This window comes from Onthophagus taurus, chromosome 7 (genome assembly GCF_036711975.1).
Source record: "Onthophagus taurus isolate NC chromosome 7, IU_Otau_3.0, whole genome shotgun sequence".
Taxonomy (NCBI): Eukaryota; Metazoa; Arthropoda; class Insecta; order Coleoptera; family Scarabaeidae; genus Onthophagus; species Onthophagus taurus.
This window is the reverse complement of record NC_091972.1, coordinates 14,541,615-14,554,221: the sequence shown is the minus strand read 5'-3', so window position 1 is coordinate 14,554,221 and position 12,607 is coordinate 14,541,615. Positions and strand designations below refer to the sequence as shown.

Genomic DNA, 12,607 nt, shown 5'->3' with positions numbered 1-12,607 from the left:
AGCCTTTGAAAATTGTCTTCTGAAGTTTTGTTCAAAGCACTTTTAAAATTTGCATAACCGGAAATAACTGTCTTCACGGAATCTCTTGGTCAGCCCTTGCTAATTTAGTTTTTAGTTACCTAATAGAGCGTATCTTTCAAAATTTCCCATCTTGATGTTGACGCGGTGAAGAAATTGTATACATTTTGAAGAAATAAAAATAATTTAGTTGCTTATAAGCAGCATTCCACTGCTGTTTCTCCAACTAAATTTAAAGAATGTGCTGCATAAGGTACGTAAATGACAAGATTGTTTTTGGATTTAATTCGTGTTTGGAGGTTGCAAGCAAATAAATGTAGACATGTTACATGCATTATCGTAAGATTGTCCTCTGCAATTTTCCAAATTAATATCTAAATCAGATAATAGATTTAAGATAGATTTCTCCATATTTGAGCTTTTATGGTATTTTCAAAAAATTTTAAAAACCTTTATTTTACCATATCTGACAACAGTGGTTAATTGATCTAAATGGGAAATAATACACATTTCCTTTCCTGATCTTCTGATCATGGCTGCTCCTCTTTTTGCTGTATTTGCGTTGCTTCTTTTTCTTTCTCATTTGACTGTTGGTCATCATTATCATTGAACAAATCTTTTTTAAAGAAATGTGTTATTGTAGGTACTTTGTCTAAGATAGGTTTTTGCCTTGCTTCCTTCTGCTTCTTCAATTTTCGATTGGCAAACCCAGATAATTTTTTGTTCCATGATTAGCCTTGTTACACGATATAAAAAATTATTTTTAAATTATGTACTTACAATGTAACGGCAACAAAGATAAACAAGACATAACAAAGATAAAACAAAGCGATAATTCACAATATCATTACACAGTTCACCAACCCAGGCCCAATCACAAACTGGGGAATCCGGAACAAATTCCCTGGGACCAGTAAACGAGAATAAAAAAAACTACAAATAAAAATTTAAACAATTAAGACGCCCCCAAAGAGCTGGCGCCCCAGGGCTATAGCCCTTTTATCCCTCTGGTTAGGGTGCTTCAGTTCGGTTATTTGGCTACTTCCTAGAGTGCGGGAAGTTAGTCCCCCATTTTTTGATTTTTAAATTTTCTACATGGTTCCAAATCGGCAAATAGAAAAAATAAAAACTCGGCGAGAAAACCTGAAGAAAGAGTTTTTTGACTAATCCTCTATTTTTGGAAAAATCAGATTTTCCTTGTTTTAGAATTTTTTAGTTAAAATCGATTCTAAACTCATCGTTTATGAATTGTTCTAGAAAATCAAAATCATGGGATACAGCATTCCGAAGTTATAACTAAAAATTGGCTTGGCTGAAAAAGATGTCTAATTGATTGCTGTGACCATAGTTTTTCTATTTTCAATATCATATTACAAATATATACTTATTATATCTAACGCAATCTGGAACAGCTATTATTTTCACTAGAACAACTCGATAAAGGACACTATTCTTTAAAAGCTGAAGTTTTTGAAGGTTTTCAGTCAGTAATTTTTGGATGATTATCATTAAACATCCCATGAAGTTTCGAAATATTTAAGTTTTCAGGTAAATAAGTCTTTTTCGTATCTTTGACATGATAAAATCATGAACAAGAGTGATAGTATCATTACTGTGTTTATGTAGTCTGTTCGAATGTCTGTTGGCGAAACACCCATCTCCTGGAAACTTTGCTGAATAATTTGAACCTGTATGAGTAAAATAAAGTATTAGGTATGCCATTGTCTATATCATTATTGGGGGTACAGTAATGGGACCACTGAGGTAACTATTTTGCTCGTCAAAAGTTAGCATGCTGTTGAATTCTTTTATAATTCGCTTTCTTTCCTTCAACAACAACATTGCCAAAACATTTAAGTCTTGAACAGTAACAACTGTCACCTGCCTCACGTGACATAAGCCTTAATTTTTTCATTACATCTTTCATTCGACCTTTTCCTTTTCTTTGTAGACTGCCGATAAACACTGCTACCGTTGTTTTCGTCACTTGCACTGAAATCGCTGTCCATTATTTTTTAGAATTCCGTTAGCCAAACACTTAAATGATTATGATTTGGAAACGGAATACATTTACCAACCTCGGATTAATTTAACGGTTGGTTAACTTAACTAACGTAGTTACTGGCCAAGTAGTCTATTGAAACAAGCCTAAATTGCGACAGAGCTACCTTAATGCCCATATTAACGGACTGAACTTTGCGCTACGGACATTCATCCCACAACGACGACGCGTGCTTATTTTAAAATGCGTTTTAAGATAACTGTAGTTTGTTATTCTTCCTTACTCTTTCTAGAATTTGAGACTGAAGACATTTTTATGGTGTGGTTGTTCGTCTGTAGAACTTCTTTGTTATATGTGCAGCACAAATATGTTTAAAGACTGGAGCACATACAGACATAGGCAACATAGACAACGCAAGACAGCGCAGCGTAAAAATACAGAGTGCAATAGATCTTGCCAGCCAATAACCACGTTGCGCAAGGCACACGTTTTTCTGCACCACCTCACTGGAAGTATTTTTATCAATAATTGTATTCTATCCATGTTTGAAGTATGTCTGAAGAATGTTGCAATATAACCACATATTATTGAAGTATGGAAGAGTAATAATGGCATAGAGTTCATCATGGTGGTGGAAATAGTTCAGATATAGTAAATAGAATTGATTTATTTCAAAATGAGAATAAGAATTCCGCAAGATAAGAAAAATTGAATTAAAAACAATTAAAAACCAAGTTGCGTATTTATTTTCAAATAAATTTACTAAAATCAGTTATGAAAATGAACGCTTATTTGTTTATTTATTTCCATATTAATAATTAAACGTACTAATATTAGATTTACATTAAATACAAACACGTTTTATCATGTTTTTCATCCTTTTCACTTTATCATCTATAAAACCCGTTTATTTCGTCTATTTTAATTTCTGCATTATCGCCGAATTTAATATACCAGCGGCTTCCAAAGACTGAGAGTCATCCAATTCCTTTGTTGGATAAGACGATAACAATGAAAAAGCTCGAGTTTCGTATTGAGGTCTCGCAGCTATTATAAAAGAACGAACTTCACCTACTGTATGAGAATTATTAAATTGACCTATTAATCGTGATCCATCAGCTAATCTTATTTGTAAACTAAAAAAAAAAAAGCAATTAATAAATTAATTCTTTTAAAACATCAAAATGAACTAACTTTGTTATTGGTTGTGCTTCATCCAATTTAACTTGTTTTTTAGCATGAGCTTCATTCACACTTTTATCTTCATTTAGTGGAGTACCAATTGTAGGGGGAGCCGGGCTTCCCAAAGTGTGCCCAGTTCCAGAGAATGGTTTTGTTAATTTTCCATGAGAGGTTTGTTTAAAGCCCTCCATTCGATGATCTTCCATACTTAAATGCACCTCATTAACACCTTGCCTTAACTCAGTTGGGATTTCCCCTCTTCTTACACTATCCAAAAAATTTCTATTTGATGGATCATCATAAGCTCTTAATGGGCCATTATCCAAACTAAAGCCCTCCCTCCACAATTTCATTGTAACCTGAATAGGAGGTGAAGGTTCAACAAAACCTGGAACGGTTACTGAATCATTTCCTGTTTGTCCTAATCGATAACCGGTCCCTCGGAAAGCTCCGGGTTGAGATGTTGATGCTGAATCTAAGATTTCAACTCCGTGTTCTTGTACTGATTTAAACATTTCAGCTACAATATCTTTTTTCTTTTTCGGTGGCCCCAAAACTTGTTGTCCACTATTTTCAGAACCCCCGGCGTAATAAGCCTGACCTTCTTCTTCGTCATCGGACGATTCCAATGTGTTTAATGTGGCAAATTTTGAGCTCCTCGTTGTTGGTTTTTCCGTTTTTGGTTTTGCTGTTGTATCTGTTGGGGTTTCGTCCGCAGGGTTTGAAAATTGGATGGTATCGACGCTTTCAGGTTCTTGATCGGGGTCTGCATCGTAAAAACTTGTTAAAGCCAGCTGGAAATAATGAAAAAAATAAAATATTTATGGTTTTTGTCATGTCATGTTTTTTTTCTAAGAGGGGTTGAGTTAACCTAACCTCTAAATCCCAAGCGGAAGATTCCATATAAAATCGAGCACGTTCTTCATCGATTCCTGTTACCGTTAGGAACTGTTGGAGTTTATCGTTATTTTCTGACATATTCTAATCACTTTCTTCCCGTCTTTTTAATTATTAACACAAGTTGAAACTGATTACTATGAATACCGGACTGAGTAATGACAGCTGTCATTTCTCACATATACTATGTATGTGGAGGTTATTTTAAAACCATAACAAAAATTATTTATTTTTAAATATTTAATATTCAAGTTTACTCCAATTAAATTAATCATTTTTTACTTAAAAAACAAATTTAAAACTAATAATTAAGTTTAGATTTAACGAAAAGATTAATTAAGGTGATTAATTTCTTGGAGGGGGGGGAAATCATTCGTTTTACACGTATATATATCACTGACATGACATAACATAACCTATAACTTTTAAAAGCAAATTTATTAATATTGGCTTAAAATAAGTTAAATTAAAATGGGGATTTATTAGCCGTTTTTAAGTTTAAATTCAATACAAAGGTAAAGAAACATTAATGTTTTATCCTTAACCTCTAAATAAACCTTAATTTGTAGGTTAATAGCATTAAAAAGAAAAAAAACGCTAACTATTAATAGTATATTAAGTGTAAATATCCATAATAGTACAAGTTTATTAAAACGAAGAAAGAGTAACACTTTCTTCCCGTCTTTTTAATTATTAACACAAGTTGAAACTGATTATAAATACCGGGCTAAGTAATGACAGCTGTCATTTCTTACATATACTATGTATGTGGAAGTTATTTTAAAACAATAACAAAAATTATTTATTTTTAAATATTTAATATTCGAGTTTACTCCAATTAAATTCATTATTTTTTACTTAAAAAACAAATTCAAAACTAATAATTAAGTTTAGATTTAACGAAAAGATTAATTAAGGTGATTAATTTCTTGGAGGGGGGGAAAATCGTTCGTTTTACACGTATATATATCACCGACATGACATAACATAACCTATAACTTTTAAAAGCAAATTTATTAATATTGGCTTAAAATAAGTTAAATTAAAATGGGGATTTATTCGCGGTGCGTATTATTTTCGAAAATATATACCCCCGGTTTAAAAAAATCGGCCTTTTTAAGTCTAAATTCAATACAAAGGTAAAGAAACATTAATGTTTTATACTTAACCTCTAAATAAACCTTAATTTGTAGGTTAATAACATTAAAAAGAGAAAAAACGTTAACTATTAATAGTATATTAAGTGTAAATATCCATAATAGTACGAATTTATTAAAACGAAGAAAAGATTCGGAAGAAAGAGTAAGTTATTAAATTTTCTAACTTAAAAATTAATTTCAAAAATAATCATTAATTTAGAAAAAACCCAATTTAAGAGAATACTCTCCGAAGCAAAAATTAGAAGTAATTGATGTTTGGAGAAACATAACCGTAAAAGAACTAGCAGAAATAATGAATAAAAACACATCATACATTGAAGAACTCTTTTTAAACAACATAAAGGGCTCATCAACCGTGTTATCAGACCTCAAAGAACTTCAACTCGCCATAAGACGAAGTGGAAAACGCATGAGAATCATACCAAAGCCTTCAGAAACTGAAGACTTTCAAGACGAAGATGTTTCTCCAAGACCTCCACCAGATCCTTCCGTTTTACAGAGGCGACCACCCGTCGTCACAGTAATGGGACATGTTGATCATGGAAAAACAACCCTTTTAGATAGTTTACGACACTCAAATGTTGTTGATCGCGAATTTGGGGGAATTACTCAACATATTGGAGCTTTTTCGGTTTCTTTGGATTCTGGGGCTAGAGTTACGTTTTTAGATACTCCGGGGCATGCTGCTTTCACTTCAATGAGGGAAAGGGGGGCTAATATAACGGATATTGTTGTTTTGGTTGTTGCTGCTGATGATGGCGTAATGGAACAAACTGTGGAGTCAGTTCGAATGGCTAAACAAGCCAATGGTGAGTTGAAAAAATTATTTTTGTCTTCTTCTTCTCCTCATCCTTATGCCTGTTGGCGTTGGATAAATCTTTTTCTATTCCTCCATTTACTTCTTCCATTCCCTCTCTTCTTCCCAACTTCTGCTATTCTTTCTTCCCACTTTTTCCTAAGTCTTCCCCTCTTTTTCTTACCTTTATTATTTCTTCGCTTCTTTTATTTCTTACGCTTCAAATACCTGTTTTACTATTGTGTTATGTTCCATTCTAGTTTTGTGGGCGTACCAGTTTAGTTGCTTTCTCTCTATTTCGCTATCTCCTCTTGATCTACTCTTCTTTATCCTATCCCACTTCAGCTTCTCACCACTTTCCGTAAAAATTTCATTTCACTGGCATATGTTAATATTGAGACTACAACCAAGTTGTACACTTTCAATTTTATCTTTTTATCTCTTTCCTTCTTCCCAAAAATTGTTCTGTTTAGACTATGATATACGTTGTTTTCCTTATTCTTGCATTTATGTCTAAATCTATCCTTACATCTTGTAATATTATACTGCCCAAGTACTCATATGATGATACTTTTTCTATCTTTTATTCCTTAACACTAAACCAACCGATACTTCATGTATACCTACCACAGCGGGTCAAGTTGCCCGTCTTTAAAATGTTATATACAGGCTGTCCCTAAACTCAACGTCAAGCAGGTGCCGGGCGAGAGGCTAACCCATACCTGTTCTGGTAAAAATAAGAAAAATCCAAAAAAAGGATCCCTCTTTAGAGATATTCTGTATTCAATTCCGTACACGACAAGTATAATGAACTGGGCAACCATCTTGTTGAAAGCACATTTCTTTGTAGATATTGAGTGGTACATTTTCTAACAAAGTTGTTAAATTGTTTTGGAGGAAATACAAATAACATACGAAAGTATGAATTTTTTAAATCATGCGTATTTTGCAGAAAAAACAGGTAATAATACTTTTTATGAAAAGAAAAATGGCAAGTGTTGTACCATTTTGGAATCTTGACTAAACATGCCATCTTTTAAAATAATTTGCCAAGGGTGTTGTACTACTCCTTTTTTTAGAAATCGTGTGTCAAACTTAATAGCCATAAATTCTTTTAACCTTAACTCGATCATACAAATATTTTTTTTTTCGGAAAACTAACGACTTTTGTTATTTGATTTGTGGATTCTATAGTAGCGTGGTTCATACGAAATACTTTATTAAAAAAATCACTATTAAATTGTCAACATTTCTGACCTAAAGATATGATGAACGATTTTTAACATTCTCAAAAAATGTCTATTACCACTTAACTAAGAGACATGGAATTTTTTTTCTTATTTTTACCAGAACAGGTATGAGTTGGCCTCTCACACGGTGCCCGCTTGACGTTGAATTTCGGGACACTGTATATTACTATGTATAGCGAAAGAATATATCATTTAGCTGATTTTGTACAATGTGGTACATGAACACAACAATTTATTTCAAATAACGCTTCAAAATTGTTTATTTATTAAATTTAAAAAACATAAAAATAATATGTTTATTCATGTTCGCCGCATATTTTGTGGCATTTGAAACAGATTTTTGTAGTTTTGTTTTCTTTGCAAAAACCTATTTGACACCTTTTTCGCATTTGCACACGAGAATCCGAACTTGAATTTGTTGATGTTTTTTGTATAATTTCTTTTTCTTCCTGTTGTTCATGTTGAAAATCTTCGGCAAGTTCTTCAGCTAATTGAAATAAAAAATGTTGTCTAGAAATTTTTTCGCTGGTTGTTTCTCCGTATAAAACCCATGAGTTGATTCCATCCAGGCCATCTTTGCGATTTCGATTTCACGGAGTATTTTCTTGCCGTCTGATCCGTCATGTCTACATCTACACCGTATTCAGTACTATTGTAGAATTTGATCGTTTCAGGTATACGCTTACCGGTTTTTCCGATGCTTATAGATTTATACTTTGAACTCAGTAGAAGCACTTTTTTATTTGGGTTACTTTTGTAAATGGTAAGTGAACAATGTCTCGATTTATATAATGTTGTTGAGAAGCATGTGACGCTTCTTTCCATCTTTCGGCTGCTTGGCGAATTTTAGTAGTTCTCTTTTATTTCCGCGGATAGTTCCAATAAGAGTGGTTCTTTTTTCTAGTAATTTTGCAGCTAGTGATGCACTTGCAAAGAAATTATCTGTGGTTCCAGTAGTTTGAAAACAACGAATACCCCAATTGGAGATGAAGCTCCTCTGTTTTCATCTTTCCCCAAATATGAAAATCGATTTATAGTGTATTTGGTGCTGACGTCAGAATTTTATACCAAACTTATCCGGTTTATTCGGCATATATTGCGTAAACCTACACCTCGCTTTGGTTGAGAAAAGCTGTTCATCGATAGTTACATGTTTCCCAGGCTTGTAACAATTTTGGCTATTCTCGATGAATTTGTACCGTACTTCAGAAATTAGAGCAAATTGATCTGTTTGTAAACGCTGACTTTGTTGACTTTTTTTATTAAACCTGATAAACCGCATAATTTCACAAAAACCATTCCTGCTCCTGGTTTTTGCGGGACCCCATTTATTATTCCATATCAGATGTTCAAACTGTGCTTTTTTTTATAATGCTCCATTACATGACTATCAATAAGCAAAGAAAATGCAGTTCTCACTTTCCCCTTCATAATATTTCGTTTGGTATATGCTGCCAGGCCTACAACATCAATAAAAATATTATAAATTGATGATCGTCCAGGTGTTGAGCCTGGTTCTATTTCTTGCTAAACTGTACCATCAGCCGCAATTTCGGTGTTCCACATCACTTTCATTTTCTGAACTTGATAACGGTCTTTTTTTCTTTTGTCCTCTACGTATATTCAAAATATTTTCGTTTTCAATTTCTTTTCCTGAGGTCTCACATTCGTCCGTAGTGTCAAATGAGTCATCATGTTGTTCTATATTATCCACTTCACTTTCAGATAGTTCCTCTTCGCTAAATTCCGAACACTCTTCATCTATGTTATTTATAATTTCTAATAATTTCAAATATCTTGATTGTTTCGACATTTTTGATATAAAAATTATTCGTAAAATAATGAAATAAGAATTATGCATTATAACTTGAAATGTTTACTGTAATGTTCGCTTGGAGTAGAGTGAAATTCGTTATTCATTTGTCAGCAAACAACAAAATATATCATGCAATAGCAAATATGTCTAATGCAATGGTTTTTATCACAACTGCACATACAAATCTTCGTGATATCACATGAATCTTTCAATTTCTTCTGTCCTATTTCACCCAACTTCCTTGCCTTATGGTTCTCTGCTATCAGCACTATTCGTCAGCATATAGTAAATTATCTATTTTTACTGGTTCGAAACTTTTATAACCTATTACTGTTTGATATTTATTTGTTCTTGTATTTTTAATCACTCTGTCCATTAATATTATAAATAACAAGAGGCTTAATAAAACAAGGCTATCGCCTTGTTTTATTCCCTTGCTCATTTCAAAAGTTTTTTATGTTTCTCCCTTTATTTGTACTATGCCCTTGACTTTCTTGTACAGGTTTTCAATTATTTTTGTTAGTGTTTGTGGTACCATTAGTTGTTCTAGACACTTCCATATAATACTACAGTTAACAATGTCAAAATCTGCTTTTAGGTCCAAGAATATTAGGTATACTTCATTGCCCGTCTCTATTTTCCTTTCAATGATATTTCTGATGTTATCGTTCGTTTGTTTGCTTGCTCTGTATGCTGCTTGTTCATCTTCTAGTTTATTTTCCACTACTCTTCTTGACCTTTTTTCTATTGTCTTTGTGTATAATTTGTAACTTGTAGATGATAGGCATATGGCTCTGTAATTTTCACAGTTCGAGTAGCTTCCTTTTTTATGTATTGTATGATGTTATCTTCCCAATCTTTCGGAATTATTTCCGACTCACATGCGGTTTTATAATATACACTTAGAAGCCCCTTCTTCCCTTTTATTCTCAAATATTTTATCATCTCTGAATCTATCTTGTCTTTGTCGCAAGTCTTGTCTGTTTTCAACTTCATCATTGCCCTTCCTAATTCTTCCATTGTTATCTCTTCAGTTGCTGTGTCTGTAGTGTCTTCCCTTATCTCATTTTCTCTCTCCTCCTCCATTGTTTGTGTCCGTTTTCCATCCTTGAACTTTTCTGCATAAAAATCCGCCCATATGTCCATATGTCCCTTGTAGTTGTCTTTATCTTTGTAGTTTCCTTTTTTCTTTTTCCATATCGTCCGGCGATCTTTCCGAAACTGTACGCTTATTGTTCCTGCCAGCTTCTTCATCCACTATCTTCCCCTTGTTCTTTGCTTCATCCTTTACAATTATTTTGTTGAATTGTGAATGAGCTTTAACTCCTTTCCTCATGAGTTCCCTTAGTTCAGTCATCAAATCATATCTCTCTCTGAATTTTCTTAGAGTACTCGTCATCTATCCATATGTTCGTTCCTTTCAACTCTTTAGCGTGTTTCAGGATATCCATCCTCCTGTCTTTCTTTGTTAGTTTTATATCCATTTCCCTTTTGTATCCATTCATCTCCCTTGTGATGTCGGTCAAATATTTTTATGAATTACATATTTAATTAATTTTCTTTTTAGTTCCAATTCTTGTCGCAATAAATAAAATAGACGCCCCAAAAGCAAATGTACAAAGAACGGAGCAAATGCTTTTAGAAATTGGAATTCAAGTAGAAAATCAAGGTGGAGACGTCCAATCTGTTCCAATTTCCGCTTTAAAAAAGAAAAATTTAGATCAACTCACCGAGGCTTTAGTTCTTCAAGCAGATCTCCTTCAAATTAAAGCAGACCCAACGGGACCCGCGGAAGGCGTTATCATTGAAAGCAAACTAGATCGACATCGTGGAAAATTATGTACAGCAATTGTGCAAAGAGGTACATTAAAAAAAGCAGCTGTTTTAGTTGCGGGAAATGTTATGGGGAAGGTGAGAGTGTTACGCGATGCTGACGGAAAAGTTTTGGACGAAGTTAAACCGGGATATCCGGTTGAAATTGAAGGATGGAAGGATTTACCCCAAGCTGGGGATATTATATTAGAAGTTGAAACAGAAAAAAAAGCTCGAAACGTTTTAAAGACACGCGAAGAAAAAAACGTAAAGGATAAAGAAGAAGAAAACTTAGCGATAATTGAAGCTAAAGAAAAAGAACATTCAAAGATTTATCAAGAAAAATTAAAACTGCGTAGGAGTTTGGGGAGATTTAAATTAAGACCTGAAGGTCCGCGAAAACCAGAATATGAAAGAGATGATACATCACCCCATTTGAATATAATCCTAAAATGTGATGTAAATGGAACTTTAGAAGCGATATTAAATGTTCTATCAACGTATGAATCACAGGAGTGTCCCCTAGATATAGTTCATTTTGCTGTTGGTCCCATTACAGAGTCTGATGTTGAATTAGCAAAAGCTTTTAATGCTGTGATTTACACTTTTAATGTTACAAACCCTGAAAACATCATCAACGACGCAAATAACTCAAAATTATCCATCCAACAACATAATGTAATCTATAAATTAATCGATGACGTAAAAGAACAAATTAATTCTCGTCTACCAATGAAAGAAGTCGAAGAAATCGTTGGCGAAGCTCAAGTTTTACAACAATTCGAAATTAACGAGGGTAAAAGAAAAGTTCCTGTCGCAGGAAGTCGATGTACAAAAGGAGTACTTAAAAAGAATTTGATGTACAGATTGGTTAGGGATGGGAGTCCTATTTATGAGGGATCGTTATTCTCAATGAGACATTTGAAGAATGAGGTGGATACGATTAAGAAAGGTTTGGAATGCGGATTACAATTACTTGATAGAGATATTAAGTTCGAACAAGGAGATGTTTTGATTTGTTTTGAAAAGAAAATGGAGAAGCAAAAAACCGATTGGGATCCTGGGTTTTAAAATAATGTTGATTTTTTTTCGTTAATAAAAGAAAAAATAATAATAAAAAATGATTTTTTATTAATAAAATAATTATTAAAAAGAAGAATACATAAAATTAATACTTTTCTTTCTATATATTACTTTTTTTAATACATTTGCAACAATTTGGTAACAAAAAAGAGAAATTAACGATTTTAATGTTTTTTTTTTAATTGGTGTTGAGATTCTAATTAATATATTTAATAATTTTATTTAAATGTAATGTAAACCCTGTTTTATAGATTGTTTTACAACAAAAATAAATTCTGACACCTTTTCTAAAGTTTTCAATTTTGATATTCCTTTGAATTGTAAAGTCAATGATCTTTTTGCGGTTAGTTTGAAGTTTTTTGTAAGCTTTATACGTTTTCTATTATCTCTTTTATAATTCTAACAATTATATTACATAACAAAGCAGCAGCTCAACATTTATATTTTATAATAATTATTATAATACCCCTCAAGTACGATTATTTTTATTTTTTTCCACATATTTTTATTTGCATTATATTTAATAATTACAATCTATACCCGTTATTTGTTATGATTGGTAGTAGCTTTTTAACTAGTATTTTAATATTA

At 32.7% G+C, this 12,607-nt stretch overlaps 2 protein-coding genes across 2 annotated transcripts; one reads left to right on the top strand and one right to left on the bottom strand.

Moving 5' to 3' along the window:
• Positions 1-2,743: 2,743 nt before the first annotated feature.
• On the bottom strand, positions 2,744-4,285 carry LOC111413075 (NSFL1 cofactor p47-like). Its single transcript, XM_023043907.2, has 3 exons — positions 4,079-4,285; positions 3,215-3,996; positions 2,744-3,156 (listed from the first exon to the last, which is right to left on the bottom strand). The coding sequence occupies exons 1-3, from the start codon at positions 4,178-4,180 to the stop codon at positions 2,937-2,939; spliced, it is 1,104 nt and encodes a 367-aa protein (XP_022899675.1). The 5' UTR covers positions 4,181-4,285; the 3' UTR covers positions 2,744-2,936.
• Positions 4,286-5,033: 748 nt separating this feature from the next.
• On the top strand, positions 5,034-12,105 carry LOC111413076 (mitochondrial translation initiation factor 2). Its single transcript, XM_071198302.1, has 4 exons — positions 5,034-5,238; positions 5,293-5,401; positions 5,459-6,068; positions 10,689-12,105. Exons 1-4 carry the CDS (start codon positions 5,147-5,149, stop codon positions 12,002-12,004), a joined length of 2,127 nt encoding a protein of 708 aa, XP_071054403.1. The 5' UTR covers positions 5,034-5,146; the 3' UTR covers positions 12,005-12,105.
• Positions 12,106-12,607: the final 502 nt, after the last annotated feature.